Source organism: Falco naumanni, chromosome 4, assembly GCF_017639655.2.
Source record: "Falco naumanni isolate bFalNau1 chromosome 4, bFalNau1.pat, whole genome shotgun sequence".
NCBI classification, from domain to species: Eukaryota; Metazoa; Chordata; class Aves; order Falconiformes; family Falconidae; genus Falco; species Falco naumanni.
Genome location: NC_054057.1, coordinates 97,709,252 through 97,731,099, shown reverse-complemented (window position 1 = coordinate 97,731,099; position 21,848 = coordinate 97,709,252). Strand labels below are relative to the sequence as shown.

At 41.6% G+C, this 21,848-nt stretch overlaps 1 protein-coding gene across 1 annotated transcript in view; it reads left to right on the top strand.

Moving 5' to 3' along the window:
* PTPRG (protein tyrosine phosphatase receptor type G) overlaps window positions 1-21,848 on the top strand; it is a 412,309-nt gene that overhangs the window by 358,108 nt on the left and 32,353 nt on the right. Inside the window, exon 14 of the mRNA XM_040589702.1 lies at window positions 10,117-10,208. Coding sequence (XP_040445636.1) covers window positions 10,117-10,208 — 92 coding nt within the window. The remainder of the gene's footprint in view (window positions 1-10,116; window positions 10,209-21,848) is intronic.

Below are 21,848 nucleotides of genomic sequence, written 5' to 3'. Positions count from 1 at the left end.
AGCTTCAAGAAGAGGAAATTCTGAGCCAAGAGCTTGTGTTTAATTTACATGTCTGCTTCTGAGCAAGTGCCTGATGGATCCAGGTGTGTTTCTTCATACATTAAAAAGCGTTCATACGTTTTTGCTAAGATGCAAACTGCAGCTCTTGTGGGCTTTTTTCCCCTTTTCCCCAGCCCTGCATTTATCAACAGTGAAAGGTTATAAAGAGCTTAATAAAAGGTAGATTAAAGCTTTGGAAATAGTGCAAATAAAGAGAACGGTCTATAAATAGAGAATATATTAAACTGTATTTGGTGTTAAGGGATCTAATAATTAACATAGGTTGGCTGTATTTCTCTTGTTTCACTTATCTGCAATGAACTTTTATCTTGAATCAAAATGTTCTCCTCCTGTGATTAGTTTCATTATTAGCTGTTTCTACACACTGATTAAGACAACAGGAAAGCAATAGTTTACTTGCCCGAGTGTATACCTACTGAAAAAAGTTTGTCATAAGGATGAAAGCAGTTTCTAATTTTCAGAATATTTTTTACTGATTTCATAAAGGCAAAGTCTCTTCTAAATCTGTTACTTTCTGATTTTTCAGTTCTTGACTTCTGTATAACTGGGGGCCTGCTAATAGACTTCATGGTAACTTTTCTGATATGCCTCATACTTCGAGTCCTTTTTCTGTAATAAATGGGTATTTCCTTGACACTAAAACTCCAGGAGCTTTGAATGTGTTACAGGGCTGAAACTTCAAAGATGTCCTTTTCTTAACTATTTTGAAAAGGGAACTCTTCCTTGCTTCATTTCAAGGACTTTCAGGATTATCATTCTAGTGATGCCTCTGGTGTGGTGGATTCTACCTCCATTACTTGCTTAAAATATTTCTAGAATTTTTCTTAACGGCTTGTTTGGTCTGTGGCAATGGTAATTTAAAACATACATTGATTTTATTTTCTCTGCTTCTTTATTATGCCTAAGTATGCTTCATACTGCTTACTGCTTTTTGGTATTAATTCAATTTTTCTTATAGTATTGATTCTCTTGGTATTTGTTTGGTATTATTGCTATTGTTGATGCTATTTATTTTTTAGAAATATACAGACAGAAAATACTGCACTGTTTAATGCAAATGCTACTGGAAGGATCTTCCTGAGATGCAGGGACTTTTTATTCTGATGTATTAATTGATGTGGGTCTGTTGTGTTTAGCAAAGGGAGCCGGGTGGATATGTTCACATCACGCTGATTGTCCGATTTAACCAGAACATCTCTTCAGCGAATACAACTTGCTTCTCTGCGGTATAGCTCTATTAATGCAGAGCTATGCCCAAGGTACTTAGCCCAGCAGATAAGGAGTATTGGAGCGGGCAGAGCTCACACTAATGTGCCTGCATGTCTCCTGGCATCTGAGATAGGTCACTGGGGTCTGACTACAGTATTTTTACAGAGCTAGTTAGAGATGTATTCGGTATACCACAGCGAAATATGCAACGTGGTATTTCTTAGTGGTTTGGTTCAATGGATGGTAGTTTATTGTCTCTGATTTTTCTGTTTCCTTGTCACATTTGTTAACCTTTGAATGCAAGAAACTCATTAAAGCAATTCCTCAGACACACATACTCCAGGCTTCCCCAGAGCTCTCGAGTCACTACCAGATTAGTATCAGCGACAGCAAGAAGCGAATTTCCAAATAGGTTGATTGATAGCGAGATTAATGATCCTCAAGACTTCTGTCCAGGTTTATTATTTGGCAGCTTACAAATCTTCGCTTTCAGGGAGATGGGTGAGGAAGAAGGACCAGCTGGCTGCCACCCGGTCTGTCTGTATTAGCGTGATGAGGTGATGTACGTAGCCCTGTCAGAGCACTAGCATTAAGTAGTGTATTTTCAGTGTTCTCATTATCTGCCAGGTACTAAATAATTTGCTTCTCTGCTCTCGGTGCCAGCTGCTCTTTTCTTTTCCTTTGTACTGTGCTTCCAAAGGTATCTTTTTGTGCCATGTCTAATTGTGTTCTAAACAGAGTTAACAGAGAGACCATGAAAATTTATAAGCAGCTATTTCATTTTGAAATGGCCAACAAAAAAAGCCCACCCTCCAAATACACGATAATGAAAAGAGAAAGGAAATAATCACACTTTTAACATTTTATCCTGGCTTCAAATAAGCTAAGCATGAAATATGTCCAGCAGTGTTGGGAAAGCTTCCTAGTTCTCCCATGCCGCTTTAGTCCAGGTGCACGTGGACATGGTTGTTGAGAAACAGGGAGCTTCCCATTGAGTATTTCATTGTATTTAACTAACTGGCATTTCTGCCTGAAGATGGGCAGGGCCATCAAAACAGAGCTAAAAACTGTGCCTGAATATTTAGCACATTTTTGTGTTATGCTTAGGTCCCAGGCCATGGCTTGGAATACCTAAATTGAATGTTTTGATGTCCCATTTGGAGGAAGGAAAGAATATTTTTGCAAAGGAAAGAGCAGAGCTCTTCCATTTTGAGAGTAATTGGGGACATTGAGGTGAACATTCCAGAGAGAAAGCCAGTTTCTGCTGTCCTCTTTTAGGTGGGATCATCTCTGTCTTGTTTGTCTTATAACAAAACTTCAATCCTGAGGAATTACACTTTGCATTTAAAAGTACCTGTATTTTAACCTCCCAGTGTGCCACCCTGGTTTTATTCTTTCCTTTCTTGAGATTCATCCCAAAGGGAATTCATGTCCTGAAATGATAATATCAAGTGTGCCCAATTTTGAGTTCTTAGAGGTGCTACTAAAAGCTCCTCTCTGGTAAGAGGCAATCTTCATTGATTGCTGCAGTTCTTGTGATTACAGAACAACTCTTCACTTGGTTAAATTTAGCTTCCTTCTGTGAAAAAGTTTTAGGTTCCTTTTTAATATTACATGATGTTTAGGGCATTGGAGGTACTACACATTTTATAGGAACTGCCTAAGATATGTTTTGATTGGAAAAGGCATATCTTTGTTTTCCTCTGTGATTTTCTAGTCTTTATTATGAATGTTGCATTAAATAAATAGTTGGCTCAGGGAGAGGAAAATTAATACATCAGGCTTCCCTTTGGTTTTTAAAACCGTGCCTAATTTTTAAACCATTTTAAGATACCACCTATAGGTTTCTCTACCCCATTTTTGCCTGAAGACATTAAAGTTTTGAGTGGTAGTGCATATAACCAGGGCACTTGTTCTCTTGCAGCAGAAAATACTGATGAGTAAACCCATTCAGTCATCTGTAAAATTGCTGAGTGTATCCAACACAGCTGCTGTGAGTATTGATTAAAGCAGGAGGGGAAGGTCTGATGCTGCTAGCCCTGTCAGAGGTCACCAGGAGAGTAATTAGCTACCAAGTGTTACAGGGCCAAGTGTCATCACAAATAAGGTTTCACCATCGCCTTCACTGTTCTCCAGGGGCAGCAGGAAGATGGGACAAGAAAGCGTGGAAAATATTTGTGCTGAGTTAAACTAAGATTTATCCACTTAAATTTGCAGTTAAAGACCTTTCTAAGTGCATTTCTGCACTGGCCACCTGGGCACTTTCTGGTCGCACAGCTGATGAAGGGGGGAGGGCTTGAAAGCAGCTCATCTTAGTGTGTGCTGTCATTTCTTAACTGTTTAATTATTTGAATACCTTCCTAAAAATTATTATTTCTTGTATAATGTCTGAGTTCAATATCATATGTGATGTGAATGGGTGTCTAGTCTCTGGTGCAGAATAGGATCTCAGAGGGTAGGGAGAAGAGGATTTTTAATTTTGTGGAGAGCTGTGTAGTCAGCTGGCAAATTTAGGCCATAAATATTAAATTAGCTGCCTTTCCGTGTCAGAAATCCCTAGTCTTGTTTGCAGATTAGTTTTTCAGATGGACAATTTTACTAGTGGTGTGTTTTTCATCACAAATACTGTCTCAAAGTTTTGTCTGCCGCTGCCTTTTTTTTTTTTTTTTTCCCCCTTCCATCTGCCTTTTCCCAGCCTTTTTCTTGTCTTTATTTCTTACGGTACTGCAGAATGTGTGGTTGAAAGTATGTGTGGTTGGACTGATGATTAGCGTTTGGATCCTTTTAGCTTTTGCAGGACTGTGCGGGTGTGCAACAACTCACTAATGTGAAAAAGCGTTTCTCCTTGCCCAGAGGAAGTCCCCTGAAAGGGACAGGCTACTTTTCACCATCCTGTCTGGGAAAGGATGCCAAGGACTTGGCATGCTGTGAACTTCTGAAACCCATCCATGTACCATCTAGACCTCTCCAGTTATCCTATCTGGGCAATGCTTGATGCTGCTGAAGAAGATTAGAGGCAGAAATTGCTTTGTGAGAGAAAGTGAATCATCTTCGGGAGGGATATGCAGGAGAATCGGCATTATTGTCGAGAAATTTTCCTCCTTTTTCAACTTTCCTTTGTTCTCTTGGGTTTTATGCATTCCTGCTTTGTATATCCTCCCATAGCTCAAGTTCGGTCAGCCTTTGCTGCCTTACCACTCCAGTGTAGCATAGGTTCTTTTATAACTCTGCTTTTGAATTCTGATCATTAAGCGTTAAGACCTGGGATTGAAAATAATTGTAGAAAATTAGGGGAATATAAGCCATTTTCTGCCCAAAAAAGAGTAAATGCAGATGCCCCTCTGATACAATGAACGTAATATCACTGCTCCATGCTGGTCGCTTATTCATATTCATAAGATCAGCTTTTTTTCATGTGGTTTTCTCTTCTCTTTTTCTTCTTAACGCTTGAGTCAGTTTTATTGCTCATAAAAATCAGTGACTGATGACCCCAGCTAGAGCAGTGCAGACTGCAGACAGCTGTTGTCCAGGCTCCCATCCACTGCTCTGCTGGTGACATGGTCATGATTTGCAGCGCTTCTGTTGTTCGGTAGTCTGCAGCTCTTTTCTGAGGAGTCATTGCCAATTCTGACAGTGACAAATGCTTGCCAAGGAATAGTGAAGCTAGTTTAAAGTGCAGAGCCATGTGTTACTAGTACACTTGACTGCATACATACTCTGTTTTTGGTGCCAGCAGAAACCAATCTTAATTGTGTCTCCTGGAAAACATGCAAAACAGTTCAACGAGAATCTGAAGCATCTTTTCTTCTACTGAAAAGTGAGAATGAATGTGCAGAGGTAGTGAAAGGGATCATTTCCTGCCTTTGGGTCGTTGTTTGGGAGTTATTTGCAGACCACCCCCACCCCGGTGATGGAGGAGCGTGGTGAACGAATGCCTGTATCCAGGTTGCATTTGATAAAGGCTGAGCCATGTCCTGTGCAGCCTGGTTTAGAGGTCCCTTACAGATCCTGCTTTGATTCTTGTTTGATCTTACCTGTTCTGCACACCAGCTAAGGACTGTCTATTCAAGTAGGGTGGCTGCAGGGACTATTGGTCTCTTTCTTCATAAATGTACATTCAGCAGATCTCCTGTCTATGGGACTGTGGGAGGCTCTTTCTGGAGGAAGGGTACCCAGAGGACAAGGTTTGCCCTGCTCTGACAGAAGTGAATAGGCCTCCAGGACCCTTTCAAGCCATCTGCCCTCAAATTGGTCATGCTTTAGGAGGTAATGACCCAGGAAGAGAGTAGTTGCAAGGAACTGGGAGCCTGGAGCTCCTAGATGCTATTACAGCAATAAAGTATTAAAAATCTGACTAGCCTTGGAGAGGGAATACATGCTGCTCCAGCCAACAGAAATGTCTGGAAGAAGGAGTAGATCCCTAGTGAACAAGGAAGCAATGAATGTGCCATTTCCTTCAGTGTGTGAGGCAGGACATGACTCTTGGGTGTCCCCAGAAAGTGAAGCATTCCCTTTGATTTTTCCTGTGTTCAGCCACTATCCTGGTGGCTTCAGCCAGCCACTGCAGAGGCAATCGCTCGCCCTCTGCAATAACCCCCTGCTCCTTCTCTCCCTGCCTCAGTTCCAGAGCGGATCCCTCGCCTGTCATCACAGATCAGGAGATGCTGCCCACGCTAGACAGAGTACAGAGGAGTAAAGGCCAGACGCTGCCCTCCAATCTATTCCCAGTGCTCCCATCAGCTGCAGCCTGCACTGTGTGTTTGTGTTGGAGGCAGTATTAGATAAACACTAAGGTGCTATCTTCTACACAAAAATAAAATGCATCCATGCTTTCAGGCCATTATGTGATCAGGTTCTCCCTCTTGCTTTTAGATGAGTATAAAAGAGAAGCTGCTTGAGGTTTATTAACTAATAACCAAGGAAACTTGTTTTGAGTGTCAAATCTCATGAGGCATCTCTTCTTCAGGAGCTCATCTGCTGTTTTGCACAATGGAGATGGAACAAGCATTTAACCCAGCTAATCAGGACCAACTCGGCATATTTTTCTGCTTTCAGCTTGATAATAAGGTGCTGCTGCTCGGGACTTTGCATCCTCTTAGTTTGCTTTAATAACTCACTGCCAGTATCTCTGCAAAAAGATTCTGGGCAGGGGGATGCTCTCCCTCGCCTTGTCTTTGCATTCCAGACCCTGCCTCTGCTCCTTCTCAGGGGAGTTGCTAATCTCGCAGTGTTTTACTTTCTGCATTTTGGTCCATATGTGACAACTGTGTGTCTGATCACCACAATCCCGAACAGTTATTGTACCCCAGGGGAAGAAAGCCAAAAAAACATATGGGGCTAGAGAAAATGGTGTGCTTCACTGCACACAGGCGTATTTCAGAGACAACAGAGTCTTTGGTATTTTGCAGAAAAGATGCGGGCTCTCAGAAATCTTCCGGAAGTGAAATCAAGGCTGTGATTTGCTTTTCCTCCACCAGTGCTGCAAGAAATGCAAGAATTATTCTAAAATTAGTGGTTTGGTTGTTAAGATTTTAATAATATTTATGCCATTGACAAATCCCGATCGCTCATTCACTCAGGACTGCTGACAGTGTTGGTTTCCTGAGCAAACAGGCACGCGGGTGCAAACACCTGCACATGGGTACACACTGGGGTTAGAAGTTATAGGCTGACGTGCTCATGTGAAAACAGTTGTAGACTTGCAGCTTGTCTAGCCCTGCATCCGCTCCCACCTCTCTCCGTAGCTGCTTCTCCAGTGACTCGAAACAAGCAATTTTCTGCTCTCATCCTTCTCCTTTATCCAGCCCTTCCCATATACGTGCACAGCTTTACTGCAGCCTCTTGTAGCCTTAGCAACTGCTGCTGCTTAAGGTTTGTGTGCTGAGGGAAAGGTGATGGGTGGGGGAAATGCCAGGGGATAGAAAGGAGCATCCTAAACTGGGGGAGAAAGAAGATACTAAATTGTCTGAAATGCCTCTCAGTAGTCTTGATCCCAGCTATCAGTATTTCATTAGTACAAACTAGACAAGTTTGACAAAGGCTCTTCTTGGACCCAGCTGTTTCCTTGCTCAGGAAAAATGGACATTATCCAAACTGAGGGCCTGGAGGCATCTGCCTGGTGCCCCTGGAGCTCCCTCCAGGATCTGCACAGAGGAGAGATGCAAGAGTGGGAAACAGACCCAGTAAGCAGAACTTGCTAGAAAATGCATCCAGTGAGTTTGTAAAGCCCATTGTAAAAGGTCTTTTAAAGATCAATCCTCTCTGTCCTGTTCTCAAGTTTGAGCCTGCATAGTCCCATCAGTGCTGCCTTCTGCTGCCACCAGGCACCCCTGAGACCTGGAGGGAGTCACCAGGACAGGGATGCAATGGCCTGTGCACAGCAAGCTCAGCTTTAGAGGCTAAACTTGGAATATTTACAGCTATTATGAAAAAGTGGAGGGGAAGAAATGTTTGAGAGGCATTCTTTCACCTAACCTGCCAGTATCCAGTATTGTAAAGTAATGAACATGCTGTGTTATGTATGTATATACATAAAACAATGGGATGTTTGTGACTTGAGAAAATCTTTAGTCAAATTCCGTGGTGGCTGCCTTTTCAAAACAGCTACAGAAAGTCTTCCAGAAATAAAATAAAGAATTGCTAATGACATTAATGATTGTAGCAAACTTTACTATGTGAAATATTCACATAATACATTGTTATTCCAACATTGTGCTCAGCAGTGATGTGCTGGACTGGGTGTTCTGCTATTGCCATCATGGGCCTTACAATATCGCATGATGTGTTTATCAACACAATTACATATTTTGAGGCTATTAAGGAAAAGCTATCTTATGGCTGCATAAAAAAAACCATAATGCCAGCCTATCAGAGCCTCTCAGAGTATAGAATAACAAATTAACAGAAAATAATTGCTTTTCTTCAGTATCATCAGCTTAAAAAAATCCTGTAAATCCCTGCGTAAAGGTCTGTCTTTCTATCAAACACCTTCTTAAGGCCTTCATTACCAGGAGAAGCCGTTCAAGGATTTTTGTAGTATTGACTCAAGGGAAAGAGCCCCAAATACATCAAAATCAAGAATATTTTGCCTGTTTCATATTCATAGTTTCTTCTTTATGTGTGACTGATTTATTCTGCTGCGTGCCCCCAGGGTGTGCATTGTCCAAAATAAAGGCTGCCAAAAAAAACTGAGAACAGGGAGCAAGTAGGATGGGGGGGGTTCAGCCGATGTTTTTATATGGCTGTGAGACTATTGCACATCTTGCATCCTCATGTGTGAATTCACCTTATGGTGTTTCTTAACAAAAGCATACTCGCTAAATAAATAACTTCAGCACAATGCAAGACATCGTGCCTGAAAATAGAAAGCTGCTCCGAGACAATTACTCCATGCTGTGAAATCCGCTCTCTCCTGCTTCAGTATTGTCTTAAGTTGTACTTGTGCAGCCATAGCATGTGCTTGTGTTATAAAGCACTGTGACTGCAGTAGAAAGTACAAATGCATGGAACGCAAGCACCCATGATTATTTCAGGGTCTGGTTTCGCCTAAGAGAGTGGTTTGATTTTCAGTGACTATTTCGCTCCCTGGCATGCATGGATGTTGAAAACAAAGGGAGCACAAATTACTTTGAGGAAGTCTGCAAAGCCAGCGTTGCAGAGTGGGCTCTCTGTGGAGAGCACAATGCCCAAATTACAGAGAAGCAGACTGCAAGGCAGAAACTTGTAAGCCACTACGTGCAAATACGTTTCAGCAAGGGAAGCGGCAACTTGACAAAAGGCACAGCTCACAAGGCCACCTGCAAACTTTGCCCAGGTGTTGAGAAGCAGTTCATTAAGGGCTGCAATGAGGGGGATCTTTCTGCAATGGGAAGCTATTGTTAAGCGCCTCGACAGATGAGAGCAGACCCTTCTCCTGCCACAATAGCTGCTCACACCAAGCAAGACTCATTAAATATTCAGTTCCAGCCTCAAGCAGCTCATTAAGTCAGCAATGAGCGGTGACGCTGGTGTTGGAAAACCCTGCCTCAGTTAACATCACCATGCAGAGTCTCCTCGGATCTCTTGATGTTATTCTGCTCAGTACCTTTTCTGTGATGACCAGCTTGTGCTCTCTGCTTTGCATTAAATACAGGTAAAAAGAAGTGTCAGGTGGATTTAAGTTCTGCTGTTCTTTATAGGCCTTTTCAGAGATGACTCCTGGAGCCCTAGCTAAGTGTCTATTGCGTTTTTCTGTAGCAGTGTATGTAATACAAGTTTGCAGGATGGGATGAGGGTTATATGGCTTTTGTGTTAAAAACAAACAAAAAAACGTTATGTTTGCAGAATAACTTTCATGGCAGAACACCATGACACACAGCAGTTACAAATGCTCTATTACTGTCTGTCGGCTGTTACACAGCAGAAACTTTTACAGTAAGTGTATTTTCCCTGGAAATGCTGGTGTCTTAGGTGGATTTTGGCTTGAACTGTATGCTGGATATGTTTCTTGTGTGCAGAGTTTCTTTCTGAATGATGTATTTGAAACCTGTTTTGCAACCGCTAACTTTTGTGAGTGTAATTTCATATTCAGTAGTACTTAGCAATAATATACAGAAGCATTAATGATGGGTGGATGTCAGATGTCAATGAATTAGAGCACACCAGAATCCAGAATTAGGACTGTTAATTGTAGAAAACACACATGTTTTCACGCATTGGTATTTCAAAGCTATGATGTCTGAAAGTATGGAGCAGAAATGGAAGAGAAATGGAGAAGCAGAACATGTGCAAAAGTTTTTGGCTGTTGTTTCAGAGGGTAGTTTTTCACACCCTGAATTTATTATCTTTTTTTTCTTTTTCTTTTACCAGAAAGTGTTTTCAGACTGCCCATTTCTATGTGGAGGACAGCAGTTCCCCCCGTGTGGTCCCCAATGAAAGTATTCCCATTATACCTATTCCAGGTAAGACAGTCTTAAACTGCTGTGCTTGTGCTACTTGGAGTCTGTTTTAATTACATAAAGAAGAGAAGGATATGCTTGTGGTAATTCATGGGGGTTTGGTAGAAATTTGTTGTATCAGTGCTGCTTCATATACTATAAGGTGCTTTGCAATGGGGCTTTGAATGCCAATCCTGTATTTTTCCCTAGGCACCTCTCTCGCGTTGTTTTAATAGAAATTTCTGAATAACCTTTGTAAAATGTCAAAAATACGAGCAACACTTCTTAAAAACACAAAGGCATTGCATCCAGTGTGGAACAAGCCGCTCCATCAGGGAGGCTGTGGACAAGGGTTACGCAGCTCCACCGCTCTCTCGAGAGCGGGGGACGTGCCCCCCACTTTCAGGTGGGCAGAGGTGGTGTCTGCGGGGTCTCAGAGGGGAAAGCAGGACGCAAGGAAAAGCAAATAATCACAAGTAAAGTCCAAAGGCGTATGTTAATTTGGTATTAATCAAGCTACCAAAAGCCAAATTCTCCCCTCAGCTATACCGACAGTGAAGCTGGAAGCAGAGTTTAGTACTTTTCTCTCTTCGTGAGACATTTCCCCTAGGAATTATTAAGTGTGGGATCCAGCTCCCTTTAAGCCGTGATGACAGAGAGCAGCTTGGTGTCACAGTGGCCTTTGCAGCCACTGCCTTGTTTGATGTTGGTTCGTTTCACAGGCAGAATTAAGATGCCCAAAGTGTTGTATTGACCTCAGTCTGTCAAATGCTCATACTCGCTGCTTCAAGGTGGTTTAAGTTTCCTTGTCGTATTCTGTAATTTGTGTCGTTGGTGTAGGATTCAGTCTGTAGCTAATTAGGTTCATTTTACCAAAAAACATTCAAAGCCATCTCTGAGACACTGAAGGAAACATGCTTCCTAGAAAAGTGAAAGAATCCGGTTATATTTTCCTTGATTTTATTCAGTAGACATGTGTGACTTATTTCTAGAAAGAGTCTTTCAGAGTAGCCATGGGAACTAATATGAAAGGTTAGCTATTACGTTCCTGCAGAAAACATTAGGCAGTTTGCCTTGCAGTCTGATGCTGTGCTACTGAAAAGAAAAGCAAACGTGCTATCATCTCCTCTCCTTTCTGTGGCAGACATGTCCTGGCCACCTCACGTCCTTTGTAAGAAGCCACCCTTCTTCTCCTTTAGGGTAACGGGAGATGGGAGGTTTTAGCCTTGCAATGAGCTTTCACAAAAGAACCTAAATAGTTGGAGAACTCCATTCTTCCTACTGTAAACCCAGGATGAGCGCTTCCCTGTTGGGGCTGCTTTTGGCAGTCAGCTTAATGGTCCCACCGCGCCTGCTGTCGTGTGGTACCTCCTTAGAGCTTGCGAGGAAGGGGAGGGTGAGCTAACCTGGACTCTCTGCAAAGCAGTGTCAAAGCACAGGGGATTACGAGCACAAGGCAGTGGGAGGAGATACGTTCTCCCCTTGGAGAGAAGTCTCTGGCCATTGTGTAGGTTTTTCACTGTAATTGAGACAACTTTTTTATAGATAAAGAAACCAGCAGAAAGTTCAGCATCTTTTCATGCTGTGGTCTGTGTTGCTGAGACAGTGGTTCTTCCCCTGTTTTGCAGGGATGTTCTGATGGTCAGTCCATTAATGACCGGACAGCATTCATATAAACTGTAATTTATACTGAAGAAGTTCCATTAAAACTGTTCAGGTGACAGGTACCATCAGGCTAGCACATGCCATTCTAGCATGTAACAACAGGTGACAGAACAGAAGAAAATTGCTTTTTGGGGCTGTCTTGCCATGACTAGAACAAACTGGACCACAGCAGCTTTGGGACTGACATGATGCCCCATCACTGCAGTGCACACTGTGGCCTGCTCAGGCTCGCTAATGCTAAGAGCGAGCTGCTCACCCCGATAATGGGCACTGCAGATTAAGGCACCTGCTGAGCAAGTGCTGCAAGATATCTCAAGAAGCTTTGTAGTTCAAAATCTACAAGGACTGCCAATGAGCTCTGAGGCGCATGAAGAACTGGGACTTAGAGGTTTAGTCTAGTTGGATGCAAAGGTGAATCCAGCCCTTGAATTCCCAATGCAATCACAAGATTTTTGTGGCTAAGATAGACGTTTAGACACCTGCATATAGATATCCAAATGGAGATGCATTGACCTGAAGCTGAATCATGCCCAGAAAGTCTTAAGAGATAATGAACTGATGAACTTGAAGATCTTGGCACTGACAGTAAAGCTATTCAGGCCACCAAAATACAAGTCACCCTCTGGAAGTGCCTCTCTGTGTCTATTAGCTATTACCTGTACAAGGAGCTGGTAATGAGGCTCAGTGTTAGTAGAGATAAATTCCAGCTATGCTGGCTTTTTCCAAAGATGGGAGCTACTGCCTGGAAAGATCCTGAAGCTGTCCTAAACATTTCCCTTGTTTGGAGATGTCGAAGAGGCCTGTTTTCCCCCATATACCTGTTGCTAAATGACAGTCTCCTCTGACGTCAGCTGCTACTCCCACATAAGCAGCCCACTGAAGTGCCTTAAAAATATTAAATGACAAAATTTTCCTTTAAACTGATCACAACTGATGAAATTATAAGCCTCTGAACTTTTCCTCTGGAAGCTGCCAGAGGGTGTGAGAAAGTCTTACTTGCCATGTTGATCCTAAAAGCAAAATGTAAGTGGCATTTCAAATTTTTCGAAGTAATCCTGTTAGGTTGTGAAACCCCATCCTTATAAAAGAAATTTGAATAGATCCCCATGGGACCATGCATCTGCCTCCTACAATTCAGTGGACTAATTTCTGCTCTGAGTTATGAGCAAGCAGCCACAATGATGGATATTTAGGGCAGCGTATCTGAAGACAGGAGATTTGCCAAGGCCCATCTACAGCCTGCAGTGAGCTGCCGGTCAGAGGGAGCTGAGCGGGTTTGGCTTGCCTGGTCCTGGCCAGGTGTGGGGTGGCTCTGCCAGGTGTCTGGAAGCCAGGCACAGCAACATCCTGACACAGCTCACGAGGTTTCAGAAGCGGCACTGGCATCTCTGCATGCCACCGCTCTGCTCCGTGACCTGTCGGCGTGCTCAGAGGTAGCTTTCGTGTTTAGTTCTGCACCGCATTCTGCTCTTATTTAGGCAAGCCCTCTGTCTTCTCAGGTCTATGAGCTCTAAAATCAATCTGCCTGCTACCTACAATAGACAAACAGTACAATTCATCAGGTCCAAAATCTAAAACAATCTTCCTGTAAAGGAATTATTTTACCTATTTTCTATTTCACTTCCCATGGCATACGTGCTTAATTATTGTGCATGAAGCCACATCACCCATAGGTGTGTGCTTATCTGTGCAAATTTGCTCTGAGACTCAAATCATTATCATTATTCATAATTATCTGCACTGCTTGATCTAGAGAAACACGGGACAAAGGAGATATCATTAACTGAGTCACCCACTGGATATTACAATTGAGGTATAAATCTAAACTCACATAAGCCTTACACCTGACAATAATGCATCTGTAATCAATGCAGATTTCTCAAACTCCCCTGCTGTTCAGCCCAACAAAATTATTTCTCCATGTCTTCTCTCTTTGCCTCCACACTCAGTTAATTTTGGCCACATCCACATCATCTTTGCCTGGATCTCTCTGCTATAACATTTGGTCTTGGCAAGATCTTGTTCTCAGCAAACCAGCTCCTGGTCCTGTTGGTTTGGTTTTTTCCATAGTGTTTTTCAGTATCTGGGTAAAACATTTCTGGACTTGATCCTTTTTGGTAGAGTTGGGTAAGTAAGAATAACAGCAACATCGTAGCTGCAGACCTGTATGTTTTTTGCAGCACTGCAAAACAAAATGCATCCCATGTCAGTTTTCCTGTCTTCTCGTTGCTAGACCTGCTCCACAACAGCAGTGCAGAAGTGCACCTCTGTGATGACATCCAATAGTGGAACTAGCAAAAACTCCACTTCTGCCCTCCTACTCTCCTTTGTTTCAGAGCTTTCCTGCTTTTGGGTGTGTGTTCTGGATCTTGCTGTGGCTTTACTGGTTTCTTGCCCAGCCCATGGACACAACAGGCACTGTGGCACTGGTGTTAGCAGGACTTGTGAGATCCGTACAGAGGTAGTTGAGGCTTGACCCTACAGCAAAACTCTGCATAGTCTTGACCACAGTTCAGAGAAACAGGCTGGCCAATGCAACTGATTCATTTAGCATATTATTCCAGATGTCTTTCACCATTTTTAGTACAAGTAAAATGTCTCAGGTGTGATGCCAGTCATTTCAGCTGTGTCTAGACTACAAGACTAAGGAACACATCCCAGTTCTTGGATCAAGGTGCATGCAGTTTTAAGTTTAAATGGCAGTAAATTAATTTTTTAACTGGTACTGGAATTTATGAATAGTGTATTTAAAATAACTAGAGGCACAATCCAATGGAGAAACACTCTCATGCTTCTTTAAGAGTGACTCGGGGTGTGTGCATGAGCCCAGGAAACAGCGGAGCAGCCAGTTACGTTGCAGTGAAAAGGTGTCTGGACCACCTCATGCCATCGTGTGAAGGTGTAAAGCCAGTGCAGCCATGGCCCTCCTTCATTTCCCTCCCTCTTTGCATGGTTACAAGAAGGAGTCCTATCAAGAGTTCATCTTACTAACTTTTAGCTTCTGTTAAATCTCTGCAGAATTTTGAAACCTTCTTCCTTATTCCTTTAATAACCATGGTTGCCTTGAACCTTTCCTGATGAATGTCGGTGCTTAGGCTTGTTGGGCTTTTTTACAAGCCCAGCTCCTGCACTTCTGATACCTTCTGGGAGTATCCACCCCGTGATAAACTGTTTCTGTTAAGAGACTGTAACAAGAGGTACCTCATTTGACAAAGAAACTGCAGGTTCCCAACAGAGCCTTGGTATCTTACTGTCTTCTGCCAAGATATAGCTGTCTCAAGCTGCATCCCAAAGCAGAGCACCAGGACATGTCTGTGCCTACTACAGTGGTGGTGTATTGAGCACAGCGATCCTCTGTGCTCTGTGCTAGAGACTGACAAGGTACAGGAAAAAGTGCCAAGTGCAGCTCAGGACATGTTTCTCAAGGGCATGAAGCTCTTCACTGAGCACAGACGTAGTGCTTTTCAGCTGTTTAAGACTTTTTTTCTGCTTTTTGCTCCCTGCGGATTTATGTCCCAGCACCATATTGTGAATTGTACCTATCTTCAGCTTCAATTAAATTCATGAATGCAATATTGCAAACACAGCTATCCTCTGAAGCCAAGAAGATATCAAGGTATTTTAGGGAACATCCACCTTCCTTTTTCTCTGCTACGAACCCTGCTCCTGCAGAACACTGAAGAATTTATGGTATGATATCTAACCATGGTACTTGTGGAGGCTTTAGGAGCTGGATAAATCATCCAAAAACATGTTTTCTTGGTGGCCATGTGAATTGCGGATGAGAGGTGTCACACTGGGATGCAGAGCCCTGGAAGTTGAACCTCCGTGTGCTTAAATGTAAGGCATGTATGGAATTGATGGCATGACTGAGACCTGAGGATGGAAATATGTGAGGTTAAAATTGTGTTCCTTAGCAGGCAATATAAAATAAGATCAGGCTTAATTTCTGTGCTAAGGAGAAATTCACATTGTTTCATTCTCTTGGAGTGAAATTGTTTTTTAGCTTAAAGGGAAGAAGTGTATTGCTATTACATTTATAATTAATGATAACCTAATCTAAAATTTGTACAAGCGGATTTAAACTGAGCTCTTATTTTGACACATATAAAATTTTATCATTAACATCTTTATACTCCTGACTGACACATGGCTAATAGCATCGTAGTAGATTAAATCTTGAAGCAAGAGAGATGAATGTAGCTACAATATTACACAGGTGATTTTTCATATTCTGCTTTTTCATGTGTCTCCCCTTTATCAGAAACCTGCCCTTGTGTTCATTTGACTTGATCATAACAAATAGATTGCAATTATCTTGCTGAAAGGACTTCTGTGTTTTTCTTTCAACACGCCCACCTATCCAGGGCTTTCCAAATGTATTTGAAGTGTTTCCCGTGACTTTTCACTTTGAAAGGCCTTTTTTATTAAAGACAGCACTTCATATGCATGATTACAAAAATGTGAGCATTAATGAGGAATAGTGTCCCCAATAATCAACATTCATTATTTATCTTAATTTATTTTAATTTATGAATTGTGTAAAGTACTAAGGTCCGTGACTTCAGGAGGATAGCAGCCTTAAAGGGCTTCAGCAGGTAGTTTGGTCTCCTAGAATGAAACCCATTGTATTGCCTGTTTAGTGTTTATGCAGATATGATCTCCACAGAAAGCAGACACCTTCTGAATATTAAGGGGGTTTTAATGACTTTTTTTAATCATAAATTAATTGATACTGATTTTATAAAAATAAAACTGTTGTTATATATCTGGCCATCTTTTATACAGCAAGCAATGTGATCAGTCAGAAAAATTAATTATTCCAAATGAAATACGATGGCTTCAGTTGCATTCTTATTTTTAATAGTTAAGCAAGGAAAGACAGTGTACTGCAGAATTCAAGGCTCTGACTATATAAATGTGTATAATTCAAATACACTAAATCTAAAAGGGTTTGAAGAAAGCTGGGCACCGCCCTTTTTTACATGTGGAATTACTCGTGGAGTCTAGTATTTGCGTGACTTGGATCAGGATCTGGCTGTGGAGTTGCCTGCTCAAACATTTCAGATTCAATCACTGCCGAAGTCTGAGCTGAATGTGAAGTTTCTGGTCCCTGTAAGTGTGTGCGCTTCGGAGTGTGCACTCGATTTGTAGGTTTGGAGGTTTTTGTATATTGTAGAGGTGAACACCTGACCTTAGTGGAATCGATAGGAGTTTTCCAATAACCTTTACTGGGGCAGAATTTTACCCAAGGGTATGCAATTAATCCTTGCAATATTCTTTATGATCAGTCAGTCTTCTAGAGACAGACCAAATAGAGACATACTTGGGCTTTACATCCCCGTTCAGTCCTGTGTGTTGTATGCACTCTCCTATTGCACGGTACAGTTGCATAGATCCTATTTAGACCTGTGCCACGAGTGCCCCATGGCTCCTTGTGGAAATGAATCTGTTGGAATCGCACTCCGCGTGGTTATTTCTGCAGCAGTGCTGCATGTGAAGGCAACCTTTTGCTATAGCTCTGCAGCTTTCGTTCTGGTACATATTGTAGTTTACTGAATGGCTGTTAGACTCAGTTTTAAGCAATACGCATCCTAAATATTGATGCTAGGTATTCCAGCTGCTTGCAGAATGTTTCTGTCCATCTTTGTAAAAAAGAAAAACCCTTGAACCCCACTGAATGTGGTTAACAATAAAATAAATATATATATTAAAAAAAATCCTGAGATTGCATTTAATGCTCTCTCCAGCAGTGGAGAAGAAGAGGGTGGAAGATGAATTGACATCCCAGGGTTGAGTGCTGCTGGGAACAGATTGGTGCTTGTTTGCTATGGATATGGGAAGACATTTGTCAGATATGTTATTTAACAGATCTGTGAGTTAAGAAGTCAAATCCAGTTCTAGTATGGTGCTCCTGGTAGATACTTCTTTCCAGTCAGGAAAACTTTTTTGCAGAAGGTGAGAACTGTGAGGATACGCTGCTGAGAGTGGATTCTCCACGACTAATGTCACTAACAATGTCACTGGTTTCATGACTGTCGTAAGCCAGGTTTTTGCCGCCTTCAGAAAGGGCAGCTTCCCCGGCACTTCGCTATTCTTCATGCTAATGAGTAGGATCAACCCATCTACACCATGGACAACTAATCCTTCTTCCCCTTCCCCACAAATCAATTAATCCTTTCTTATCAGCCAGATCAGCAGCCTGATTCAGTTCACTGCTCAGCCCTGCAGGCGGGGAGCCGAGTGGGAGAATCCCCCTGTCCTTTGGCTGAAGCCAGCTGTGAAGGGCACGCTGAGAATTGATGGAGGTGCTTCTGAGATGCCAGGGATGGCACGGGGCTGCTGAGCAGTGCGGTAGGTGGCTGCTGTTGGAGCAGATGGGCCAAGCCACGTGGCGGCTATGGCACATGAGTCCAGGTGGCTTTGCAAATGAGAGGCTGAAGTGTAGTGACTAACAAACAAATGGAATAAACTTTCACATTAAAAGTAAGGCGTAAGATACAAGGAGTATATTGGATTTAGTAGAATGGGTAAGATAATAACTGAAGAACAGAAAGCATTTAGAAACAGAACAAAAGACATGGGTGAATTTTCTTACCAAGACTTCTTCATGTGTGTCAAACATCTGGTCTTCAGAAACACCAAAACTCCAAACTAGACAAAGGTAATATGAAGAAGCACTTCGGCTTTGACCTTCTGGATTAATTCCTGACCCAAAACCGTCTGTTCCAATCCAATCCCACTCAACTATCCAGTGAGCTCTCAGGCTATAAATGAATCAAAATGAATCTGAGATTTTATTATGTGGAAGTGCCATCTCTGATATGATATCCTGTTTTTCTTTTGAAATTGAACCCTATTGCTTTAACATTACAAAGGCAGCTTATTAAGTGGGAAGTATAGGAATATCCTTCCTGGCAGGACTGCTAATTATCCAAACTTCAAATATAACCCTGTTTGAACTTTATTGCTTCTATACACTTTGGGCTTCTTTTGAAAGTGGCTGTCTTCTGAAGGGATGTATAAAGTATTCTGCATTGTCAATTGCCATTCCTCAAAAAAATGAGATGCAAGTAAAGGTTTTCCTCTACAATCATTTTTTTAAACAAACATGACTTTCTTCTTGGCATGCTGTCTTTGCGGCAGGGAATGAGCTGCATTGTGGTCCCCTTTGCTTCTGTGTTTTTGTTACTCCTCTCAGGCACTTGTCGAGGATGGGAACTCCACCGAAGTGTTAAATATCTAGCATAGTAGTTAAACATACCCCCCACCTCTCAGCTTCAGTAGTGTCTGATTATAAAGAATATTGCTACGTTATATTATTTACATTGATGAATGTATATACAATTCCTTTAAGTTCTGGAGACTTCTGCTCTTGTCCATCTAAGATTACTTCTTTCTCTGCGCAACACAAAGGGTTGGTACATTCAGCTCATTCAGAGCCAGATTCAGCTCATGTTTTGTAGTGACATAAATCCAGAATCATTTTATTGACACTGATAAAACAGATGGCTAAACCCAAGCTAGACAGAACTTTAATTATATCTGCGGTGTTAGAGGTGAAGGTATCTTATTAAAACATTTCCCACTTCTCTTTGAACAGCATGTAAGTCTTGCAAAATGTAAGGATCATACGGACAATATCAAATGTTGCTTAAGCTTCTGGGTGGGAAAAAGTATATGGTGTAAAAGGGAATATGCACAGAATGACTATGAGAGCTCCTAATTAGCCATTATAGGTTTCCATTAATCTCTTCAATCGACTATAAGAATTATAATCATTCAAGTCTATTTGTCTTAAGATCTAAAGAAGGCTTAACCAAAGCCTTTGGACTGATGATAGTGCAAGGAAAAGCATATTCTGTGCATCTAGCTACATCTGTTGGTTTTCTTAGAGCAAGTCACAGCCATCTTCGGATAACATCAGAGCAGATACCATTCAGGAGTGCTGAGCACGTCAGTACACATTTTCCCAGAGGTCTGGCACGCTGCCTGTGGCGGGGCATGTATGTACTCCAGCTAAAATAATTTGTGTTCTTGGCTGAAAAGTTCAGAGTTGGAGGTCATGAACAGAAAAATACAACCCCAAATTACTTTCACACTCTTCTGGTTCATTGGTTAGTGTAATAGACTATATCTTGGGGGTGGCTGCTTTCTGGTGGCTATCAGCTGGGGGCAAGATGGATGTGCAGCCGGGGAGCTGCCGGTCCCCTCTGGGCTGCCATGTCCCTCCAGGGGTGGCCTCCTGCGCGGTGCCTGCCACATCTTGCACCGTGCTATCCCAGCAGTTTGAAAGCTGGAAATCATAAGTGGTTTATTGAGTTTCTGATATTTGTGGTTCTGATTTTAATCTTCCTAATATGAAACAATTACATTTACTCCAACGTGGGTTTCCTGAGTTTATGGGCACCTTCAGCAGCATAAGCTCTCTCTCACCCAGTGAGCTCATACATCAACAGTATTTCCTATTTAATTTATTTAATGCTTAATTGTTGCCCATGTTATCAAATAGAGTAAGAAACTGCATTGGGTTATGGCTTCTGGAGGGATTCAGAAGTGAAAAAGGGAGGAGAAACAATAAAGGATAGTGAACAAGGGAAGTGAATTAGCAGTGGCTATAAAGGTGGAGACACACTGCCACCATGCAGTAATGATGATAAAAAGAAAGCTGACCATAGTTTGCCATGGATCTCTGGTGCAGACCCATCCTTGAAATTGGTGGGAATTCAGTGGACCAGAGAGCACGTCATCTGTAATGTATTTTTTGGCTCACAGATCACAATTAAAATTAAATTCTTCCTTCTGCAAAATTAAATTGGACACACTGGTCTGCAGCAGTGAATCCTTGATCTCAGTTGGTCTCAGCTGAGCTAGACTACTCAAGAAAAAAACCTAAATGATAACTATGGAACTTTTCTTGTGAGAGTATTTGAAATTGCTATCATAGCACAAGTTATTTTCAAGGAAAACTAGGATGTATGGGTTACTTCTCAGGAGAGGAATGATTGTTTTACAGGCTCTTGCTATTGACTGCTGTTCCTGTAGATCATTCCACTCAAGTGTCTTGGCTGCAAAAATATTAATACAAATGTTGTTGTGAGATGATGATGTTCTCAATATTACATAGAATAAATGTTATCACTTAAATATTTCGAAGCGCCAGCATTTCTGCATGCTGTAGCTTTTTGCTAAGATAAGCATACACTTGTCAAATGTTTTGAATTCTGTATTATTCAGTAAATGAGCATGTGGTTAATTAAAGTAGCATTACTATACTGGGTGGTGATCAGATTGCAAACATATCTCTAACAATTGGCTCTTGTAAATAAAATAGAAGAGAGCTGATTGAGATCTGAAGATGTCAATAGATGCAAAAAGCCACCTTAGAGCATTACCTGATAAAATAAGAGTAGAGAAGTAATGACATGGTCAATATTAATTGTCATCAGCTGGAAAGAAATCAGATTGTCAGGGATCTATAAAATTCTTGCCAAAGTAGAACCTCATTTACACATACAGATCTTCATACCCTTTGCTAAGAAAAGCATATGTGACAGCTTAGAGGTTTTAGCTGCCAAAGATCTTTCACTCTGAATACAGTAAATGTCACATCTATTTATTTATCGTTAAATTTTGCTAAGTATCTGTAGAAATATTTGGATTTTTTCAATCATAATGTAGATGTTTAAAAGGAAAAGAATCCAGATTATAATGCAGCTGTAGCACCAAACCATATGGCTGCTAAATAGGAGCAAAAATACACCACTGAATTACTGGGAGTAAACATAAACTGGATGCAATCTTCAGAAGAATATTAAATGGAATATATAAATACCAGAGTATTGCCATAAAATCATGCAATCAGACAATAGTCGCCATCAGGCGATAGATTATTTCACATGCTGAAAGTAATCACAGTTGTATAGCAATTTACATTTCCTAAATGCCAGACTGAAAATATTAACTAATGAATCTTGGCAAGCGCGGTGTTTCCACCAA